General features: G+C 47.7%; 1 protein-coding gene across 1 annotated transcript; it reads right to left on the bottom strand.

The window, feature by feature from the left end:
- Positions 1-3,094: 3,094 nt before the first annotated feature.
- aldh8a1 (aldehyde dehydrogenase 8 family, member A1) lies at positions 3,095-19,850 on the bottom strand. Its single transcript, XM_055885607.1, has 8 exons — positions 19,761-19,850; positions 19,515-19,668; positions 11,921-12,068; positions 9,960-10,115; positions 8,742-8,891; positions 8,080-8,336; positions 7,035-7,196; positions 3,095-3,547 (listed from the first exon to the last, which is right to left on the bottom strand). The coding sequence occupies exons 2-8, from the start codon at positions 19,659-19,661 to the stop codon at positions 3,095-3,097; spliced, it is 1,473 nt and encodes a 490-aa protein (XP_055741582.1). The 5' UTR covers positions 19,662-19,668; positions 19,761-19,850.
- Positions 19,851-21,359: the final 1,509 nt, after the last annotated feature.

The raw sequence follows: 21,359 nt of genomic DNA, 5'->3' as shown, positions 1-21,359 counted from the left end.
GTCTCCCTCCCTCTACATACCTGTCTCCCATCCTCTCTGTCTCCCTCTACATCCCTGTCTCCCAACCTCTCTGTCTCCCTCTCTCTACATACCTGTCTCCCATCCTCTCTGTCTCCCTCCCTCTACATACCTGTCTCCCATCCTCTCTGTCCCCCTCTACATACCTGTCTCCCTCTACATACCTGTCTCCCTCTACATACTTGTCTCCCAACCATGTATCTCAGAACCATAAAGAAAAAACAAGAGCAGGTGTGATTACAAGATGAAAGTCATCCAGACAGAAAGCTTTATTTCCCTTGAAGGGGATCTGTGAGGACAATAATCAGACAACAATTCATGTCTTTATGGAAAATAACAAAAAACAGTCATTTGAGCGAGACAAGTCCCCGTACCTCAGAAAGTCTCCTATACTGTACTGTACCTAACCCTAACCCCTAGTTCCTAACCCTAACACCTAACCCTAACACCTAACTCCTAACCCCTAACTCCTAACCCTAACACCTAACTCCTAACCCCTAACTCCTAACCCTAACACCTAACTCCTAACCCCTAACCCCTAACCCCTAACCCTAACTCCTAACCCCTAACTCCTAACCCCTAACACCTAACCCTAACCCCTAACTCCTAACCCCTAACCCCTACCCTAACACATAACTCCTAACCCATAACACCTAACACCTAACCCCTAACTCCTAACCCTAACACCTAACCCCTAACCCTAACCCCTAACACCTAACCCCTAACTCCTAACTCCTAACCCCTAACTCCTAACCCTAACACCTAACCCCTAACCCTAAACACCTAACTTCTAACTCCTAACCCCTAACCCTAACCCCTAACACCTAACCCTAACCCCTAACTCCTAACCCTAACCCCTAACACCTAACCCCTAACACCTAACCCCTAACACCTAACTCCTAGCCCCTAACCCTAACACCTAACTCCTAACCCCTAACTCCTAACCCTAACACCTAACCCTAACCCCTAACTCCTAACCCTAACACCTAACCCTAACTCCTAACACCTAACACCTAACTCCTAACACCTAACTCCTAACACCTAACTCCTAACACCTAACTCCTAACACCTAACTCCTAACTCCTAACTCCTAACCCTAACACCTAACTCCTAACACCTAACTCCTAACACCTAACTCCTAACTCCTAACTCCTAACCCTAACACCTAACTCCTAACACCTAACACCTAACTCCTAACACCTAACTCCTAACTCCTAACTCCTAACCCTAACACCTAACTCCTAACACCTAACTCCTAACCCCTAACTCCTAACCCCTAACTCCTAACCCTAACACCTAACACCTAACACCTAACACCTAACACCTAACCCTAACACCTAACCCTAACACCTAACCCCTAACACCTAACCCCTAACTCCTAACCCTAACTCCTAACTCCTAACTCCTAACCCTAACACCTAACCCCTAACACCTAACCCCTAACTCCTAACCCTAACTCCAACACCTAACTCCTAGCCCCTAACCCTAACACCTAACCCCTAACACTGACTCCTAACCCTAACTCCTAACCCCTAACACCTAATCCTAACCCTAACCCCTAACTCCTAACTCCTAACCCTAACTCCTAACCCTAAACCCTAATTCCTAACCCCTAATCCTAACTCCTAACCCTAACTGTTAAGAGAATTATGTTCTCAGTGCTCATAACCTGAACTTTATTTACTACTCAGTCTGCAACCCAGAATGTACTGGTTGAAATGAAAACAGACAGAGGCCCAGCCTACAATAGTCAAATGTTTATTCACACACAAACAGAAACATTTTCCCCTCCTTCCCTCCCTCCCTCCCTCCCCCCTCTCTCCTTCCCTCCCTCCCTCTCTCCATCTCTCCTTCCCTCCCCTCCCTCCCTCCCCCCTCTCTCCTTCCCTCCCTCCCTCCCTCCCCCCTCTCTCCCTCCCTCCCCTCCCTCCCTCTCTCCATCTCTCAGTGTTTAACAGTGATGGTCTTCACCTCAGTAAAGAAGTGATAGCTATCCCTCCCTCTCTCCCTCCTCCCTCTCTCCCTCCCTCTCTCCCCCCTCCCTCCCTCCCTCCCTCCCTCCCTCCATCTCTCTCTCTCCCCCTCTCTCCCCCCTCTCTCCCCCCTCTCTCCCTCCCTCCCCTCCCTCCCTCTCTCCCTCCATCTCTCTCTCCCCCCCTCTCCCCCACTCTCTCTCTCCCCTTCTCTCCCCCCCTCTCTCCCTCCCTCCCCCTCCCTCCCTCTCTCCCCCCCACGCTCCCTCCCTCCCCGTCCCTCCCTCTCTCCCCCCCTCCCTCTCTCCCTCCATCTCTCTCTCCCCCCCTCCCTCTCTCCCTCCATCTCTCTCTCTCCCCCTCTCTCCCCCCTCTCTCCCCCCTCTCTCCCTCCCTACCCTCCCTCCCTCTCTCCCTCCATCTCTCTCTCCCCCCCTCTCCCCCACTCTCTCCCTCCATCTCTCTCTCCCCTTCTCTCCCCCCTCTCTCCCTCCCTCCCCGTCCCTCCCCCTCTCTCCCCCTCTCCCTCACTCCCTCCATCTCTCTCTCCCCCCTCTCTCCCTCCCTCCCTCTCTCCCCCCTCTCTCCCCCCATCTCTCTCTCCCCCTCTCTCCCCCCCTCTCTCCCTCCCTCCGTCCCCCTCCCTCCCTCTCTCCCTCCCTCTCTCCCCCCTCTCTCCCCCCATCTCTCTCTCCCCCTCTCTCTCCCCCTCTCTCCCCCTTCTCTCCCTCCCTCCCCTCCCTCCCTCTCTCCATCTCTCAGTGTTTAACAGTGATGGTCTTCACCTCGGTAAAGAAGTGATAGCTATCCCTCCCTCCCTCCCTCTCTCCACCCCTCTCTCCCTCCCTCCCCTCCCTCCCTCTCTCCATCTCTCAGTGTTTAACAGTGATGGTCTTCACCTCGGTAAAGAAGTGATAGCTATCCCTCCCTCCCTCCCTCTCTCCCCCTTCTCTCCCTCCCTCCCCTCCCTCCCTCTCTCCATCTCTCAGTGTTTAACAGTGATGGTCTTCACCTCGGTAAAGAAGTGATAGCTATCCCTCCCTCCCTCCCTCTCTCCCCCCCTCCCTCTCTCCCTCCCTCCCCTCCCTCCCTCTCTCCATCTCTCAGTGTTTAACAGTGATGGTCTTCACCTCGGTAAAGAAGTGATAGCTATCCCTCCCTCCCTCCCTCCCCACCCCTGAGTTCTTCATGCCTCCGAACGGTAGGTTCAAGTCTCTGACCAGCCAACAGTTGGTCCAGACAAGCCCCGCCTCTAACCTCCTCGCCACCCGGTGCACTCGCCCGACATCACGCGTCCACACAGTCGCCGCCAGGCCATAGCGTACCCCGTTGCCCTTAGCGACAGCCTCGTCTTCACCATCGAAGGGGTTGACGCAGACGACGGGGCCGAAAATCTCGTCCTGCATCACACGGGACGACTCAGCTACGCCGGCGATGACGGTGGGACGCATGAAGTAGCCGCCTGTGTTACGTTCCGGGAGCACCAGACGGTCCTCGCCCTCCCCACACAGCACCGTGGCACCCTCCGACCGAGCCAAGGTCACGAAGCTACGCACCTGGAAGGGGAGGGACAGGTTAGACAGGTGTATATGTTAATATAACTCTAACACAGACCAGGGTCAGAAAGCTACACACCTGGAAGGGGGAGGGACAGGTTAGACAGGTGTATATGTTAATATAACTCTAGCACAGACCAGGGTCAGAAAGCTACACACCTGGAAGGGGGAGGGACAGGTTAGACAGGTGTATATGTTAATATAACTCTAGCACAGACCAGGGTCAGAAAGCTACACACCTGGATGGGGGAGGGACAGGTTAGACAGGTGTATATGTTAATATAACTCTAACACAGACCAGGGTCAGAAAGCTACACACCTGGAAGGGGAGGGACAGGTTAGACAGGTGTATATGTTAATATAACTCTAACACAGACCAGGGTCACTTAGAAATGTCCTTGTTTTTGAAAGAAAAGCTATTTTTTTGTCCATTAAAATAACATTAAATTGATCAGAAATACAGTGTAGACGTTGTTAATGCTGTAAATGACTATTGTAGCTGGAAACGGCAGATGTTTAATGGAATATCTACATAGGCGTACAGAGGCCCATTATCAGCAACCATCACTCCTGTGTTCCAATGGCACGTTGTGTTAGCTAATCCAAGTTTATCATTTTAAAAGGATAATTGATCATTAGAAAACCCTTTTGCGATTATGTTAGCACAGCTGAAAACTGTTGTTCTGATTGAAGAAGCAATAAAACTGGCCTTCTTTAGACTAGTTGAGAATCTGGAGCATCAGCAATTGTGGGTTCGATTACAGGCTCAAAATGGCCAGAAACAAAGACCTTTCTTCCGAAACTCGTCAGTCTATTCTTGTTCTGAGAAATGAAGGCTATTCCATGAGAGAAATTGCCAAGAAACTGAAGAACTCTTATAATGCTGTGTATAACTCCCTTCACAGAACAGCACAAACTGGCTCTAACCAGAATAGAAAGAGGAGTGGGAGGCCCCGGTGCACAACTGAGCAAGAAGACAAGTACATTAGAGTGTCTAGTTTGAGAAACAGACGTCTCACAAGTCCTCAACTCGCAGCTTCGTTAAATAGTACCAGCAAAACACTAGTCTCAACGTCAACAGTGTAGACGCGACTCCGGGATGCTGGTCTCCTTCGAGTTGTAAAGAAAAAGCCCCATCTCAGACTGGCCAATAAAAATAAAAAATTAAGATGGGCAAAAGAACACAGACACTGGACAGAGGAACTCTGCCTAGAAGGCCAGCATCCCGGAGTCGCCTCTTCACTGTTGACGTTGAGACTGGACAGAGGAACTCTGCCTAGAAGGCCAGCATCCCGGAGTCTCCTCTTCACTGTTGACGTTGAGACTGGGGAAAATTGGAAAAAAAAGTGTTATGGACAGACTAATCTAATTTTGAGGTGTTCGGATCACAAAGAACATTCGTGAGATGGAGAAAAAACATTTAAGATGTTGGAGGAGTGCTTAACGCCATTTTTCAAGAATGGAGGAGGCAATGTGATGGTCTGGGGGGGCTTTGGTGCTTGACGCCATCTGTCATCATGGTGGAGGAAATGTGATGGTCTGGGGGTGCTTTGGTGCTTGACGCCATCTGTCATCATGGTGGAGGAAATGTGATGGTCTGGGGGGGCTTTGGTGCGTGACGCCATCTGTCATCATGGTGGAGGAAATGTGATGGTCTGGGGGGGCTTTGGTGGTGGTAAAGTGGGAGACTTGTAAAGGGTAAAAGGGATGTTGAAGAAGGAAGGCTATCACTCTATTTTGCAACGCCATGTCATACCCTGTGGACGGCGCTTAATTGGAGCCAATGTCCTCCTACAACAGGACAATGACCCAAAGCACAGCTCCAAACTATGCAATAACTATTTAGGGAAGAAGCAGTCAGCTGGTATTCTGTCTATAATGGAGTGACCAGCACAGTCACCGGATCTCAACCCTATTGAGCTGCTGTGGGAGCAGCTTGACCGTATGGTTTGTAAGAAGTGCCCATCAAGCCAATCCAACTTGTGGGAGGTGCTTCAGGAAGCATGGGGGTGAAATCTCTTCAGATTACCTCAACAAATTGACAACAAGAATGACAAAGGTCTGCAAGGCTGTAATTGATGCAAATGGAGGATTATTTGACGAAAGCAAAGTTTGAAGGATACAATTATTATTTAAATTAAAAATCATTATTTATAACATTGTCAACGTTTCTTGACTATATTTCCTACTCATTTTACAACTCATTTCATGTCTGTTTTTCATGGGAAACAAGGACATTTCTAAGTGTCCCCAAACTTTTGAACAGCAGTGTACACATACATACAGTACCAGTCAACATTTTTAACACAGCTACTCATTCAAGGGTTTTTCTTTATTTTTACTATTTTCTACATTGTAGAATAATAGTGAACACATCAAAACTATGGAATAACACATATGGAATCATGTAGTAACCAGAGAAGTGTTAAACAAATCAAAATATATTTTATATTTGAGATTCTTCAAAGTAGCCTCCTTTTGCCTTGATGACAGCTTTGCACATTCTTGGCATTATCTCAACCAGCTTCATGAGGTAGTCACCTGGAATGCATTTCAATTAACAGGTGTGCCTTGTTGAAAGTTAATTTGTGGAATTTCTTTCCTTCTTAATGCGTTTGAGCCAATCAGCTGTGTTGTGACAAGGTAGGGGTAGTATACAGAAGATAGCCCTATTTGGTAAAAGACCAAGTCCATATTATGGCAAGAACAGCTCAAATAAGCAAAGAGAAACGACAGTCCATCATTACTTTTAGACATGAAGGTCAGTCAATACGGAACATTTCAAGAAAAACCCTGGAATGAGTAGGTGTGTCCAAACTTTTGACTGGTACTGTATATACATATATATATATGCTTATTTCTCTCAATTTCTGGAAACAAATTTGTATGCACAGAGTTACCGTGACGAGATCCTGATGCCCATTGTGGTGCCATTCATCCACCGCCATCCCCTCATGTTTCAGCATGATAATACACAGCCCCATGTCACAAGGATCTGTACACAATTCCTGGAAGCTGAAAATGTCCCAGTTCTTCCATGGCCTGCATACTCACCAGACACATATTGAGCATGTTTGGGATGCTCTGGATTGACGTGTACGACAGCGTGTTCCAGTTCCCGCCAATATCCAGCAACTTCACACAGCCGTTGAAGAGGAGTGGGACAACATTCCACAGGCCACCAATCACCAGCCTGATCAACTCTATGTGAAGGAGATGTGTAGCGCTGCATGAGGCAAATGTTGATCACACCAGATACGGACTGATCTGAGCCACGTCTTAGCAAAGAGCAAGACTTCTACTAGGAGTGTAACCCAGTGGTCTTGGTGGGGAGGGGGAAACTGAACACTAGCTGCTATTGGCAGAGAGGTTTGGTACTCCATCTTATTGGTGATGTCACAAGGCAGGCCAAAACTCCATCCCACCAAAACAAAACAAAATCCTAGGGGAGACACTGGTATACCATGTATATTATGTGACGTCATACCTTCTCCAGGTGTTCTCTGCTGACCAGAGCTCCGTTATTGTTGTCAGGGTCGGAGGGAGAGCCAGTCTTCCATTCCCGCGCGGCCGCCACAAACCTCTTCAGGAACTCTGGGTAAATACTCCTCTCTACGTAGATCCTACTGGTGCATAGACAGATCTCACCCTGGTGAGGAGGAGGAGGAGGAGGAAGAGGAGGAGGAGGAAGAGGAGGATAAGGAGGAGGAGGATGAGGAGGAAGATGATGAGAAGGAGGAGGAAGAGGAGGAGGAGGAAGATGATGAGGAGGAGGAAGAGGAAGAGGAGGAAGAGGAGGAGGAGGAAGGGGAGGAGGAGGAAGAGGAGGAGAAGGAAGAGGAGGAGGAGGATGAGGAGGAGGAGGAAAAGGATGAGGAGGAAGAGGATAAGGAAGAAGAGGAAGAGGAGGAAGAGGAGGAGGAAGAGGAGGAGGAAGATGAGGATGAGGAAGAAGTCGTTCACTTTACTGTCAACTAGCAAAAATGTGAGACATGTCTCCACCATGTGGCCAACACATGAACCTGCAACCTGCATGTCCCAGCTCAGATCTCTTATTGAGGGTCATTCAGAAGGGTTTCATGTATTAAATGGTCATGAACACAGCTGATATGATTCATCATTCTACATGACAGAGAACATGACACTTCTACCAATGCATTTATTTTATCTAAGCATTCTATAATGTTGCATCATCTCACTCAACTGCAAACTCAATATTCCACGATTTTGATTGGCCAGACTCCTTTTTTCTTTTTTTTAAACCTTTATTTAACTAGGCAAGTCAGTTAAGAACACATTCTGATGATGCTCTTGCACTATTGGCTCATCCTGAGTCCCCCTCTTGCCCTATTGGCCCATCCTGAGTCCCCCTCTTACCCTATTGGCCCATCCTGAGTCCCCCTCTTACCCTATTGGCCCATCCTGAATCCCCCTCTTACCCTATTGACTCATCCTGAGTCCCCCTCTTACCCTATTGGCCCATCCTGAGTCCCCCTCTTACCCTATTGGCCCATCCTGAGTCTTACTCTCACCTGATTGGAGAAGGAGGATCGTACGGTGGTGGTGACAGCTTGGTCTAGGTCAGCGTCTGAGAAGACGATGGCGGGGTTCTTCCCTCCCAGCTCCAGGCTCAACTTCTTACAGAACGGGGCGGAGCGCTCCGTGATCCGCTGGGCCGTCGCCGTGGAGCCCGTGAAACTGACCAATGGGACGTCAGGGTGGCCCACGAGAGCATCGCCCGCCCGCGGGCCGGTGCCGAACACAATGTTGACCACACCCGGAGGAAAACCTGTGGGGAGAGAGGGAGGGGAGAAGAGGAGAAGAGAAGGGGATGGAAACGGAGGGGAGGGAGACGGAGAGAGAGAGATAAATGGGGAGAGGGAGGGGAGAAGAGGAGAAGAGAAGGGGATGGAAAGGGAAGGGAGGGAGATGGAGAGAGAGAGAAATGGGGAGAGAGAGAGAGGAGAGAGGGAGAGAGAAAGAGGGAGAGAGAGAGAAATGGGGAGAGAGAGAGAGGAGAGAGGGAGAGAGAAAGAGGGAGAGAGGAGAGAGAAGGAGGGAGAGAGAGAGAAATGGGGAGAGAAAGAGGAGTTTGCTTTCACCAGTCTAGTTCCCCCCCCCCCCCCCCCCAGTATCATTGCTGATAAGTTGTAATGAAGTGAGGTGTGTTGCGTTGTGGGTAGCGTAGTCCTACCGGCCTCCTCCAGTAGTTTGCACATCATCCAGGCGGTTACCGAGGTCATCTCGCTGGGCTTAGCAACCACCGTGTTGCCCGTAGCAACAGCCGGAGCGATCTTCCAGGTGAGCAGGTATAGAGGCAGGTTCCAGGGACTGATCAGACCAGCTATATATATATATACACACACACACACACACACACACACACACACACACACACACACACACACACACACACACACACACACACACACACACACACACACACACACACACACACACACACACACAGAGAGAGTTGGTAAGTTAATAAAACCCTAAAGACCATCACTATCTTTCTACGTCTCAAATGGCACCCTACTCCCTGTCCAGTGCACTACTGTTGACCAGGGCTCTATAGCACCCTATTCCCTATATAGTGCACTACTGTTGACCAGGGCTCATAGGGTTCTGGTCTCAAGTAGTGCACTATATAGGGAATAGGGTGGCATTTGAGAGATACCTTGACTGCAATACCCATAACAAACAAGGCCCCTCTAACCCGTAAACATTTCCCGGGATTTAAACAGCACTTGAAAGGGGTTGCAGACATTTCAGCGAATGTGGATCTCCCATTGTCTACTGATCATGCAGGACGCTGACACATTTATTGGCGTGAATCTACATGTAAAATTGTTTTGCACTCGGTTTGCTAAGTTCTCTCGGCAGCTAAACGCTATTGGTGTGTCTGAGCCAAACACACAACCCCCCCCCCCCCCCCCCCCCCCCACACAAAGACTCCCCCCACACACAGACCCCCCCCACACAGACCCCCCCACCCACCCACAAAGACTCCCCCCACACACAGACCCCCCCCACACAGACCCCCCCACCCCCACACACAGACCCCCCCACACAGACCCCCCCACCCCCACACACAGACCCCCCACCTCCACACCGACCCCCAACACAGACTCCCCCACCCCCACACACAGACCCCCCCCCCACACACACACAGACTCCCCCACCCCCCACACACAGACCCCCCCACACAGACACAGACCCCCCCCCACACACACACAGACCCCCCCACACAGACCACCCCCACACACAGACCCCCCCCCCCCCACACACACACAGACTCTCCCACCCCCCCCCACACACACACACAGACCCCCCCCCACACACACACACAGACCCCCCCACACAGACCACCCCCACACACAGACTCCACCCACAGACAGCTAGTACTCACCCACTCCCACAGGACTACGGACAGTGTAGTTGACACAGCCCAGGTGGTCCATCGTAGAGCAGTCGGTGGTGTGGTGGAGAACAGAAGAGGCAAAGAACCGGAAGTTATACACCGCCCGCGGGACGTCCACCGTACGGGCAAACATTACGGTTTTACCTGGAACACAGTCACACAGGAGGAAACGGTTTTACCTGGAACACAGTCACACAGGAGGAAACTGTTTTACCTGGAACACAGTCAGACACACAGGAGGAAACGGTTTTACCTGGAACACAGTCAGACACACAGGAGGAAACGGTTTTACCTGGAACACAGTCAGACACACAGGAGGAAACGGTTTTACCTGGAACACAGTCAGACACACAGGAAGAAACGGTTTTACCTGGAACACAAGCAGACTCACAGGAGGAAACGCTTTTACCTGGAACACAGTCAGACACACAGGAGGAAACGGTTTTACCTGGAACACAGTCAGACACACAGGAGGAAACGGTTTTACCTGGAACACAGTCAGACACACAGGAGGAAACGGTTTTACCTGGAACACAGTCAGACACACAGGAGGAAACGTTTTACCTGGAACACAGTCAGACACACAGGAGGAAACGGTTTTACCTGGAACACAGGCAGACACACAGGAGGAAACGGTTTTACCTGGAACACAGTCAGATACACAGGAGGAAATGGTTTTACCTGGAACACAGTCAGACACACAGTAGGAAATGGTTTTACCTGGAACACAGTCAGACACACAGGAGGAAACGGTTTTAGCTGGAATAAAGTAGGAAACTGTTTTAGCTGGAACACAGTCAGACACACAGGAGGAAACTGTTTTAGCTGGAACACAGTCAGACACACAGGAGGAAACTTAGCTGGAACACAGGAGGAAACTGTTAACCTGGAACACAGTAATACAGTCGCAGTAGGACACTGTTTTACCTGGAACACAGTCAGACACACAGGAGGAAACTGTTTTAGCTGGAACACAGGAGGAAACTGTTTTAGCTGGAACACAGGAGGAAACTGTTTTAGCTGGAACACAGTAATACAGTCGCAGGAGGAAACTGTTTTACCTGGAACCCAGTCAGACACACAGGAGGAAACTGTTTTAGCTGGAACACAGGAGGAAACTGTTTTAGCTGGAACACAGGAGGAAACTGTTTTAGCTGGAACACAGGAGGAAACTGTTTAGCTGGAACACAGTAATACAGTCGCAGGAGGGCCCAGGTAACTACAACATGGGGCTATTTGCCTGAACAGAGAAACTACCCAAGACTTACAGTAGTTTTACAAACTTTAGCAAGGACACAATGTTGTAACGTCAAGGACAATCAAAATGGTGTCTTTAAGAGTCAGAATGTCTCAATGTAGGGTCAAATGGTCTTGTTGTGGTCCAGACTTCCCAGGCAAGTTTCCATCAGATCAGGGGTTAGGGGTCAGCATCTTGGTCCCGTGACTCTACCTGGGCGAACTCTTCCAGGTGAACTTACATCAGGCCAGGGGCTAGAGGTTATTACCTTGGTCCCGTGACTCTACCTGGGCGAACTCTTCCAGGTGAACTTACATCAGGCCAGGGGCTAGAGGTTATTACCTTGGTCCCGTGACTCTACCTGGGCGAACTCTTCCAGGTGAGCTTCCATCAGGCCAGGGGCTAGAGGTTATTACCTTGGTCCCGTGACTCTACCTGGGCGAACTCTTCCAGGTGAACTTACATCAGGCCAGGGTCTAGAGGTTATTACCTTGGTCCCGTGACTCTACCTGGGCGAACTCTTCCAGGTGAACTTACATCAGGCCAGGGGCTAGAGGTTATTACCTTGGTCCCGTGACTCTACCTGGGCGAACTCTTCCAGGTGAACTTACATCAGGCCAGGGTCTAGAGGTCATTACCTTGGTCCCGTGACTCTACCTGGGCGAACTCTTCCAGGTGAGCTTCCATCAGGCCAGGGGCTAGAGGTTATTACCTTGGTCCCGTGACTCTGCTTGGGCGAACTCTTCCAGCTGAGCTTCCATCAGGTCAGCCAGTTTATTCATCACCTGACCTCTCTCAGCTGGGCTACGGGCTGACCAATCAGGGAAGGCATCTTTAGCGGCCTGCACCGCAGCCTCCACCTGCAACCAATCAGGACAGGGTTGGTGTGTGTGTCTGTCTGTCAAGCCAAATGTCATGTAACTGCAGTCCATAAACAGTGGTGGAAAAAATACCCCAATTGTCAAACTTGAGTAAAAGTAAATATACCTTAATAGAAAATGACTCAGGTAAAAGTCACCCAGTAAAATACTACTTGAGTAAAATCTAAAATGATTTGGTTTTAAGTATGAATAATTTAAAATGTCTTATATTAAGCAAACCAGACGACAGGATTTTCTTGTTTTTTTAAATGTACGGATAGCCATGGGCACAGTTCAACACTCAGACATCATTTACAAACGAAGCATTTGTGTTTAGTGAGTCCGCCAGATCAGAGGCAGTAGGGATGACCAGGGATGTTCTCCTGATAAGTGTGTGAATTAGACCATTTTCCTGTCCTGTTAAGCATTCAAAATGTAACGAGTACTTCTGGGTTTCAGGGAAAATGTATGGAGTAGAAAGTACATTATTTTCTTTAAGAATGTAGTGAAGTAAAAGTAAAAGTTGTCAAAAATATAAATAGTAAAGTACAGATATCCCAAAAAACGACCTAAGTAGTACTTAAAAGTATTTTTACTTAAGTTCTTTACACCACTGTCCATAAAGTCGCCTAGCAGAAAAATATTTACCCATAACATAGTATACTATAGGACACTCCAACCCAAACGACTATGTTGAGACACACCAGACACTCCAACCCACTATGTTGAGACACACCAGACACTCCAACCCACTATGTTGAGACACACCAGACACTCCAACCCAAACGACTATGTTGAGACACACCAGACACTCCAACCCACTATGTTGAGACACACCAGACACTCCAACCCACTATGTTGAGACACTCCAGACACTCCAACCCACTATGTTGAGACACACCAGACACTCCAACCCACTATGTTGAGACACACCAGACACTCCAACCCACTATGTTGAGACACTCCAGACACTCCAACCCACTATGTTGAGACACACCAGACACTCCAACCCACTATGTTGAGACACACCAGACACTCCAACCCACTATGTTGAGACACACCAGACACTCCAACCCAACCCACTATGTTGAGACACTCCAGACACTCCAACCCACTATGTTGAGACACACCAGACACTCCAACCCACTATGTTGAGACACACCAGACACTCCAACCCACTATGTTGAGACACACCAGACACTCCAACCCACTATGTTGAGACACACCAGACACTCCAACCCACTATGTTGAGACACTCCAGACACTCCAACCCACTATGTTGAGACACTCCAGACACTCCAACCCAAACTACTATGTTGAGACACACCAGACACTCCAACCCACTATGTTGAGACACACCAGACACTCCAACCCAAACTACTATGTTGAGACACACCAGACACTCCAACCCACTATGTTGAGACACACCAGACACTCCAACCCAACCCACTATGTTGAGACACACCGGACACTCCAACCCAACCCACTATGTTGAGACACACCAGACACTCCAACCCAACCCACTATGTTGAGACACACCAGACACTCCAACCCACTATGTTGAGACACTCCAGACACTCCAACCCACTATGTTGAGACACTCCAGACACTCCAACCCACTATGTTGAGACACTCCAGACACTCCAACCCAAACTACTATGTTGAGACACTCCAGACACTCCAACCCACTATGTTGAGACACTCCAGACACTCCAACCCAACCCACTATGTTGAGACACACCAGACACTCCAACCCACTATGTTGAGACACACCAGACACTCCAACCCACTATGTTGAGACACACCAGACACTCCAACCCACTATGTTGAGACACTCCAGACACTCCAACCCAAACTACTATGTTGAGACACTCCAGACACTCCAACCCACTATGTTGAGACACTCCAGACACTCCAACCCAAACGACTATGTTGAGACACTCCAGACACTCCAACCCAAACTACTATGTTGAGACACTCCAGACACTCCAACCCAACCCACTATGTTGAGACACACCAGACACTCCAACCCACTATGTTGAGACACACCAGACACTCCAAACTACTATGTTGAGACACACCAGACACTCCAACCCACTATGTTGAGACACTCCAGACACTCCAACCCACTATGTTGAGACACACCAGACACTCCAACCCACTATGTTGAGACACTCCAGACACTCCAACCCACTATGTTGAGACACTCCAGACACTCCAACCCAAACGACTATGTTGAGACACACCAGACACTCCAACCCACTATGTTGAGACACACCAGACACTCCAACCCACTATGTTGAGACACACCAGACACTCCAACCCACTATGTTGAGACACACCAGACACTCCAACCCACTATGTTGAGACACTCCAGACACTCCAACCCACTATGTTGAGACACTCCAGACACTCCAACCCAAACTACTATGTTGAGACACTCCAGACACTCCAACCCAAACTACTACAGCACCATCGCAAAGTAGTCAGACTCCTTGACTTTTTCCACATTTTGTTACATTACAGCCTTATTCTAAAATTGATTCAATTGTTATACAATCTACACACAATAGCCCATAATGACAAAGCAAAAACAGGTTTTATGAAATTTTATATGAAAAAAACTGAAATATCATATTTACATAAGTAAGACCCTTTACTCAGTACTTTGTTGAAGCACCTTTGGCAGCGATTACAGGTTTGAATCTTCTTGGGTATTACGCTACAAGCTTGGCACATCTGTATTTGGGGAGTTTCTCCCATTCTTCTCTGCAGATCCTCTCAAGCTCTGTCAGGTTGGACGGGGAGCATTGCTGCACAGCTATTTTCAGGTCTCTCCAGAGATGTTCGATCGGGTTCATGTCCAGGCAATGGCTGGGCCACACAAGGACATTCAGAGACATGTCCTGAAGCCATTCCGGCATTGTCTTGGTTGTGTGCTTCAGGTTGTTGTCCTGTTGGAAGGTGAACCTTCACCCCAGTCTGAGGTCCTGAGCACTCTAGAGCAGATCAAGGATCTCTCTCTACTTTGCTGCATTCATCTTTACCTCGATCCTGACTAGTCTCCCAGTCCCTGCCACTGAAAAGCATCCCCACAGCATGATGCTGCCACCACCATGCTTCACCGTAGGGATGGTGACAGGTTTCTTCCAGACGTGACGCTTGGCTTTCAGGCCAAGAGTTCAATCTTGGTTTCATCAGACCAGAAAATCTTGTTTCTCATGGCCTTTTACTGAGGAGTGGCTTCCGTCTGGCACTCTACTATAAAAGCCTGATTGGTGGACTGCTGTAGAGATGCTTGTCCTTCTGGAAGGTTCTCACATTTCCACAGAGAACCTCTGGAGCTCTGTCAGAGTGACCATTGGGTTCTTGGTCACCTCCCTGACCAAGGCCCTTCTCCCCCGATTTCTCAGTTTGGCCGGGCGACCAGCTCTAGCAAGAGTCTTGGTGGTTCCAAACTTCTTCTATTTAAGAATGATGGAGGTCACTGTGTTCTTGGGGACCTTCAATGCTGAAGACTTTTTTTAGGTAAACTTCCCCAGATCTGTGCCTCGACACAATCCTATCTCGGAGCTCTATGGACAATTTCTTCGACCTCATGGCTTGGTTTTTGCTCTGACATGCACTGTCAACCGTGGGACCTGAAATAGACATGTGTGAGCCTTTCCAAATCATGTCCAATCAATTGAATTTACCACAGGTGGACTCCAATCAAGTTGTAGAAACATCTCAAGGATGATCAATGGAAACAGGATGCACCTGAGCTCAATTTGAGTCTCATAACAAAGGGTCTGAATACTTATGTAAATAATGTATTTTATTTATTATTATTATTTATACAACTGCAAAACATTCTAAAAACCTGTTTTCACTTTGTCATTATTGGGTATTGTGATGTCATTATGGTGTATTGTGATGTCATTATGGTGTATTGTGATGTCATTATGGGGTATTGTGTGTAGATAGCTGAAGAAACAAATATATTTGATCATTTTTAGAATAAGGCTGTAACGTAACAAAATGTGGAAAAGGTCAAGGGGTCTGAATACTTTCCAAAATGCCCTGTATGTTGAGAAACACCAGACACTCCAACCCAAACCAGACAGAGAAAAACAACAAAGGTATTTTAGTTGCCAGAATGTCTTGGCTTTTCAGCTTTTAACCAGCCTAACTTCTTACTTAAACATGTAGTGTGAGTTTAATAGAACGACGAGACCAGGGTCCATTGACCTAGCAGTTGTTTAATCATTAGCTTTAATCAGTCTGTAGACTTTGCACAGAGCAAAGGTACATCTCTGTGACTCAGCAGGAGGACATAGGCAGAATCATTTAAGGTATAGGCTACACGTGTCAGAATATACAGTTGAAGTCGGAAGTTTACGTACACTTAGGTTGGAGTCATTAAAAAACGTTTTTCAACCACTCCACTATAGTTTTGGCAAGTCGGTTAGGACATCTACTTTGTGCATGACACAAGTAATTTTTCACATATAATTCACTGTGTCACAATTGCAGTGAGTCAGAAGTTTACATACACTAAGTTGACTGTGCCTTCAAACAGCTTGGAAAATTCCTGAAAATGATGTAATGGATTTAGAAGCTTCTGATGGGCTAATTCACATAATCAAAGAAATCAGACAAGACCTCAGCAAAAAAAATGTAGACCTGCACATGGCTGGTTCAACCTTGTGAGCAATTTCCAAACGCCTGAAGGTACCACGTTCATCTGTACAAACAATAGTACGCAAGTATAAACACCATGGGACAATGCAGCCGTCATACCGCTCAGGAAGGAGACTAGAGATGAATGTACTTTGGTGTGAAAAATGCAAATCAATTCCAGAACAACAGCAAAGGACCTTGTGAAGATGCTGGAGGAAACAGGTACAAAAGTATCTATATCCACAGTAAAACGAGTCCTATATCGACATAACCTGAAAGGCCGCTCAGCAAGGAAGAAGCCACTGCTCCAAAACCACCATAAAAAAATATTGTACTTTTTTGAGAAATGTCCTCTTGTTTGATGAAACAAAAATAGAACTGTTTGGCCGAAGAACACCATCCCAACCGTGAAGCACGGGGGTGGCAGCATCATGTTGTCGGGGTGCTTTGCTGCAGGAGGGACTGGTGCACTTCACAAAATAGGAGACATCATGAGGCAGGAAAATGATGTGGATATATTGAAGCAACATCTCAAGACGTCAGTCAGGAAGTTAAAACTTGGTCGCAAATGGGTCTTCCAAATGAACAATGACCCCAAGCATACTTCCAAAGTTGTGGTAAAATGGCTTAAAGACAACAAAGTCAAGGTATTGGAGTGGCCATCACAAAGCCCTGACCTCAATCCTATTGAAAGTTTGTGGGCAGAACTGAAAAAGCATGTGCGAGCAAATCATTCTCTCTACTAATATTCTGACATTTCACATTCTGTTAATAAAGTGGTGATCCTAACTGACATAAAACAGGGAATTTTTACAAGGATTAAATGTCAAGAATTGTGAAAAACTGAGTTTAAATGTATTTGGCTAAGGTGTATGTAAACATCCGACTTCAACTATGTCAGAATATCAGAATATCATGCATTATGTCAACTCATATGAAGCATTATGTCAACTCATACCATGCATTATGTCAGCTCATACCAAGTAATTTTGTCAGCTCATGCCATACATTATGTCAGCTCATACCATGCATTATGTCAACTCATACCATGCATTATGTCAGCTCATACCATGCATTATGTCAGCTCATACCATGCATTATGTCAGCTCATACCATGCATTATGTCAGGTCATATCATGCATTATGTCAGCTCATACCATGCATTATGTCAGCTCATACCATGCATTATGTCAGCTCACATCATGCATTATGTCAGCTCATACCATGCATTATGTCAGCTCACATCATGCATTATGTCAGGTCATACCATGCATTATGTCAGCTCACATCATGCATTATGTCAACTCATATGAACCATTATGTCAGCTCATACCATGCATTATGTCAGCTCATACCATGCATTATGTCAGCTCATACCATGCATTATGTCAGCTCATACCATGCATTATGTCAGCTCATGCCATACATTATGTCAGCTCATGCCATACATTATGTCAGCTCACATCATGCATTATGTCAACTCATATGAAGCATTATGTCAGCTCATACCATGCATTATGTCAGCTCACATCATGCATTATGTCAACTCATATGAAGCATTATGTCAGCTAATACCTTACATTATGTCAGCTCATATCATGCATTATGTCAGCTCATACCATGCATTATGTCAGCTCATACCATGCATTATGTCAGCTCATACCATGCATTATGTCAGCTCATACCATGCATTATGTCAGCTCACATCATCCATTATGTCAGCTCATACCATGCATTATGTCAGCTCACATCATGCATTATGTCAGGTCATACCATGCATTATGTCAGCTCACATCATGCATTATGTCAACTCATATGAAGCATTATGTCAGCTCATACCATGCATTATGTCAGCTCATACCATGCATTATGTCAGCTCACATCATGCATTATGTCAGCTCATACCATACATTATGTCAGCTAATACCATGCATTATGTCAGCTAATACCATACATTATGTCAGCTCATATGAAGCATTATGTCAACTCATACCATGCATTATGTCAGCTAATACCATGCATTATGTCAGCTAATACCATACATTATGTCAGCTCATATGAAGCATTATGTCAGCTCATACCATGCATTATGTCAGCTCATACCATGCATTATGCCAGCTAATACCATACATTATGTCAGCTCATATGAAGCATTATGTCAGCTCATGCCATACATTATGTCAGGTCATACCATGCATTATGTCAGCTCATGCCATGCATTATGTCAGCTAATACCATACATTATGTCAGATCATACCATGCATTATGTCAGCTAATACCATACATTATGTCAGCTCATATGAAGCATTATGTCAGCTCATACCATGCAATATGTCAGCTAATACCATGCATTATGTCAGCTAATACCATACATTATATCAGCTCATATGAAGCATTATGTCAGCTTATACCATGCATTATGTCAGCTAATACCATACATTATGTCAGCTCATATGAAGCATTATGTCAGCTCATACCGTGCATTATGTCAGGTCATATCATGCTACTCTGTCTTCTACTTTCTCCAGTCTGTGTGGGGTTGCCTATAGGCCTACAGTATTTAGTGTGTCAAATCACACAACGTGATAGGCTACATATTGTAGGTACATGATAGATATATTGTATCGTAATAACATTACTACTACACATAACTATACGACCAATGCACAGCTAAGAGATAAATGAACAGTTAATGTCCGCATCAACAAAATGCAAAACGACAGACATATAACTGTAATTCATCTGAGGACGACCATTCGGATCGTGCGTCGCTTCTAACCCCACCTCATCCTTTCCGCTGTCGGGCACTTTGCAGTAGACCTCCCCGGTGGAAGGGTCGTAGGAGTCGATGTGTTGGGAGCACGGGACGAACTTTCCTCCGATGTAGTTCTCAATAACGAGGTGTTTTCGGTTGTCAGCGGTCTTCGACATGGCTCGGCTGGCAAATAATGTTATTATTATTTTTTTTAACTATACTGTTCAAATAATGGCGAGTTGAGGTAGAGACCAGTGTGAGAAAATATACATCACCTGTGGAGACACTCGGCTCGCAGCTACAGATGTTCTCACTTCTAACGGGACCCTGGAGTCCCTCCCACTTTACTACCAGTGTAGCGAGCGTCCCAAAATACAGCCTATTACTTAATGCACTACTTTAGAACAGAGCTCATAGGGCTCTGGTCAAAAATAGGGAACTTTAAAGGGAAAAGGGAGGCCTTTAGGAAGCGTTGTTGTCAGTGTTTACATTGCGGGTCATATGGTCCAAAGGTACAGTAGTTATTGCAATAGACCAATAGAAACTTCTAAAATCGTTATTGACGGGACGAGGCACCAATCGTTGTGGAGTGGAGGCGGGATGTTGATAGTATACGATGTTCAATAACTTACATAGCATACATACAATTAACTAGATCCACTTTTCTAGATCCCCGACAAAACAGCCCCACAGTGGAAGTGTCATAATACCCATAAAACCTAACAGTCAAATAGGGAAATGATTCCAGTAATTTTTCCACCATTCGTTTTTCTCATAGGGGCCCTAAAATTGACAAAGACTCCAGCCAGCCTAGTCATAGACAGGTCTCTCTGCTACCAGAGCGCCAAGTCTAGGTCCAAAAGGCTTCTTAACAGCTTCTACCCGCAAGCCATACGACTCCTGAACAGCTAATCAAAATGGCTACCCCCTTCCGGCGCCACCTCCCCGCCCCAGCCTAGTACCTACAGTGCCTACACTACGCACTAGGCTACCAGTGCGTCTCCTGAGCCCTGTTCCTCCTCCACTGCACTCTCCCTGTAGTGCGTGTATCCAGTTCGGTGCCTCCAGTTCCGGCACCAAGCACTAAGCCTCCTGTGCGTCTCCAGAGCCCTGTACACACTGTATCTTCTCCCCCTACTAATCCTGATGTGCTTGTCCTCAGCCCGGTGTCACCAGTGCCGGTACCTCGCACCAGGTATAGAGTGGGCTTTGAGAGTACAGTGTGCCCTGTCCCTGCTCCCCGCACTAGTAGGAAGGTGCGTATCCTTAGCCCGGTGCCTCCAGTTCCGGCACCACGCACCAGGTCTACAGTGCGCCTTATCCGGCCAGAGCCATCCGTCTCCCCAGCGCCATCTGAGCCATCCGTCTCCCCAGCGCCATCTGAGCCATCCGTCTCCCCAGCGCCATCTGAGCCATCCGTCTCCCCAGCGCCGTCTGAGCCATCCGTCTGCAATGAGCCTGCAAAGCCGCCCGTCTGCCATTAACCAGCAAAGCCGCCCGTCTGCCATGAGCCTACAGAGCCGTCCGCCAGACAGGAGCCGCTAGAGCCGCCCGCCAGACAGGAGCCGCTAGAGCCGCCCGTCAGACAGGATCTGCCAGAGCCGCCAACCAGACAGGATCTGCCAGAGCCGCTAACTAGACAGGATCTGCCAGAGCCGCCAACCAGACAGGATCTGCCAGAGCCGCCAACCAGACAGGATCTGCCAGAGCCGCCAGCGAGCCATGAGCAGCCAGAGCCATCAGAGAGCCATGAGCGTCGAGAGCCGTCAGCCTGCCATGAGCGTCGAGAGCCGTCAGCCAGCCATGAGCGTCGAGAGCCGTCAGCCTGCCATGAGCGTCGAGAGCCGTCAGCCAGCCATGAGCGTCGAGAGCCG

Source organism: Salvelinus fontinalis, chromosome 27 (assembly GCF_029448725.1).
Source record: "Salvelinus fontinalis isolate EN_2023a chromosome 27, ASM2944872v1, whole genome shotgun sequence".
In the NCBI taxonomy this organism is placed as follows: Eukaryota; Metazoa; Chordata; class Actinopteri; order Salmoniformes; family Salmonidae; genus Salvelinus; species Salvelinus fontinalis.
This window is presented reverse-complemented; position numbering and strand designations above follow the sequence as displayed.

Bases quoted from the DNA above. Each gene is read 5' to 3' on its own strand.
- aldh8a1 (XM_055885607.1), bottom strand. From the start codon at position 19,661: ATGTCGAAGACCGCTGACAACCGAAAACACCTCGTTATTGAGAACTAC. The intron at 8,892-9,959 runs GTGAGTACTAGC...ATATATATATAG, and splicing joins CCGTAGTCCTGTGGGAGTGG to CTGGTCTGATCAGTCCCTGG. The intron at 8,337-8,741 runs GTAGGACTACGC...CTCTCCCCACAG, and splicing joins CAAACTACTGGAGGAGGCCG to GTTTTCCTCCGGGTGTGGTC.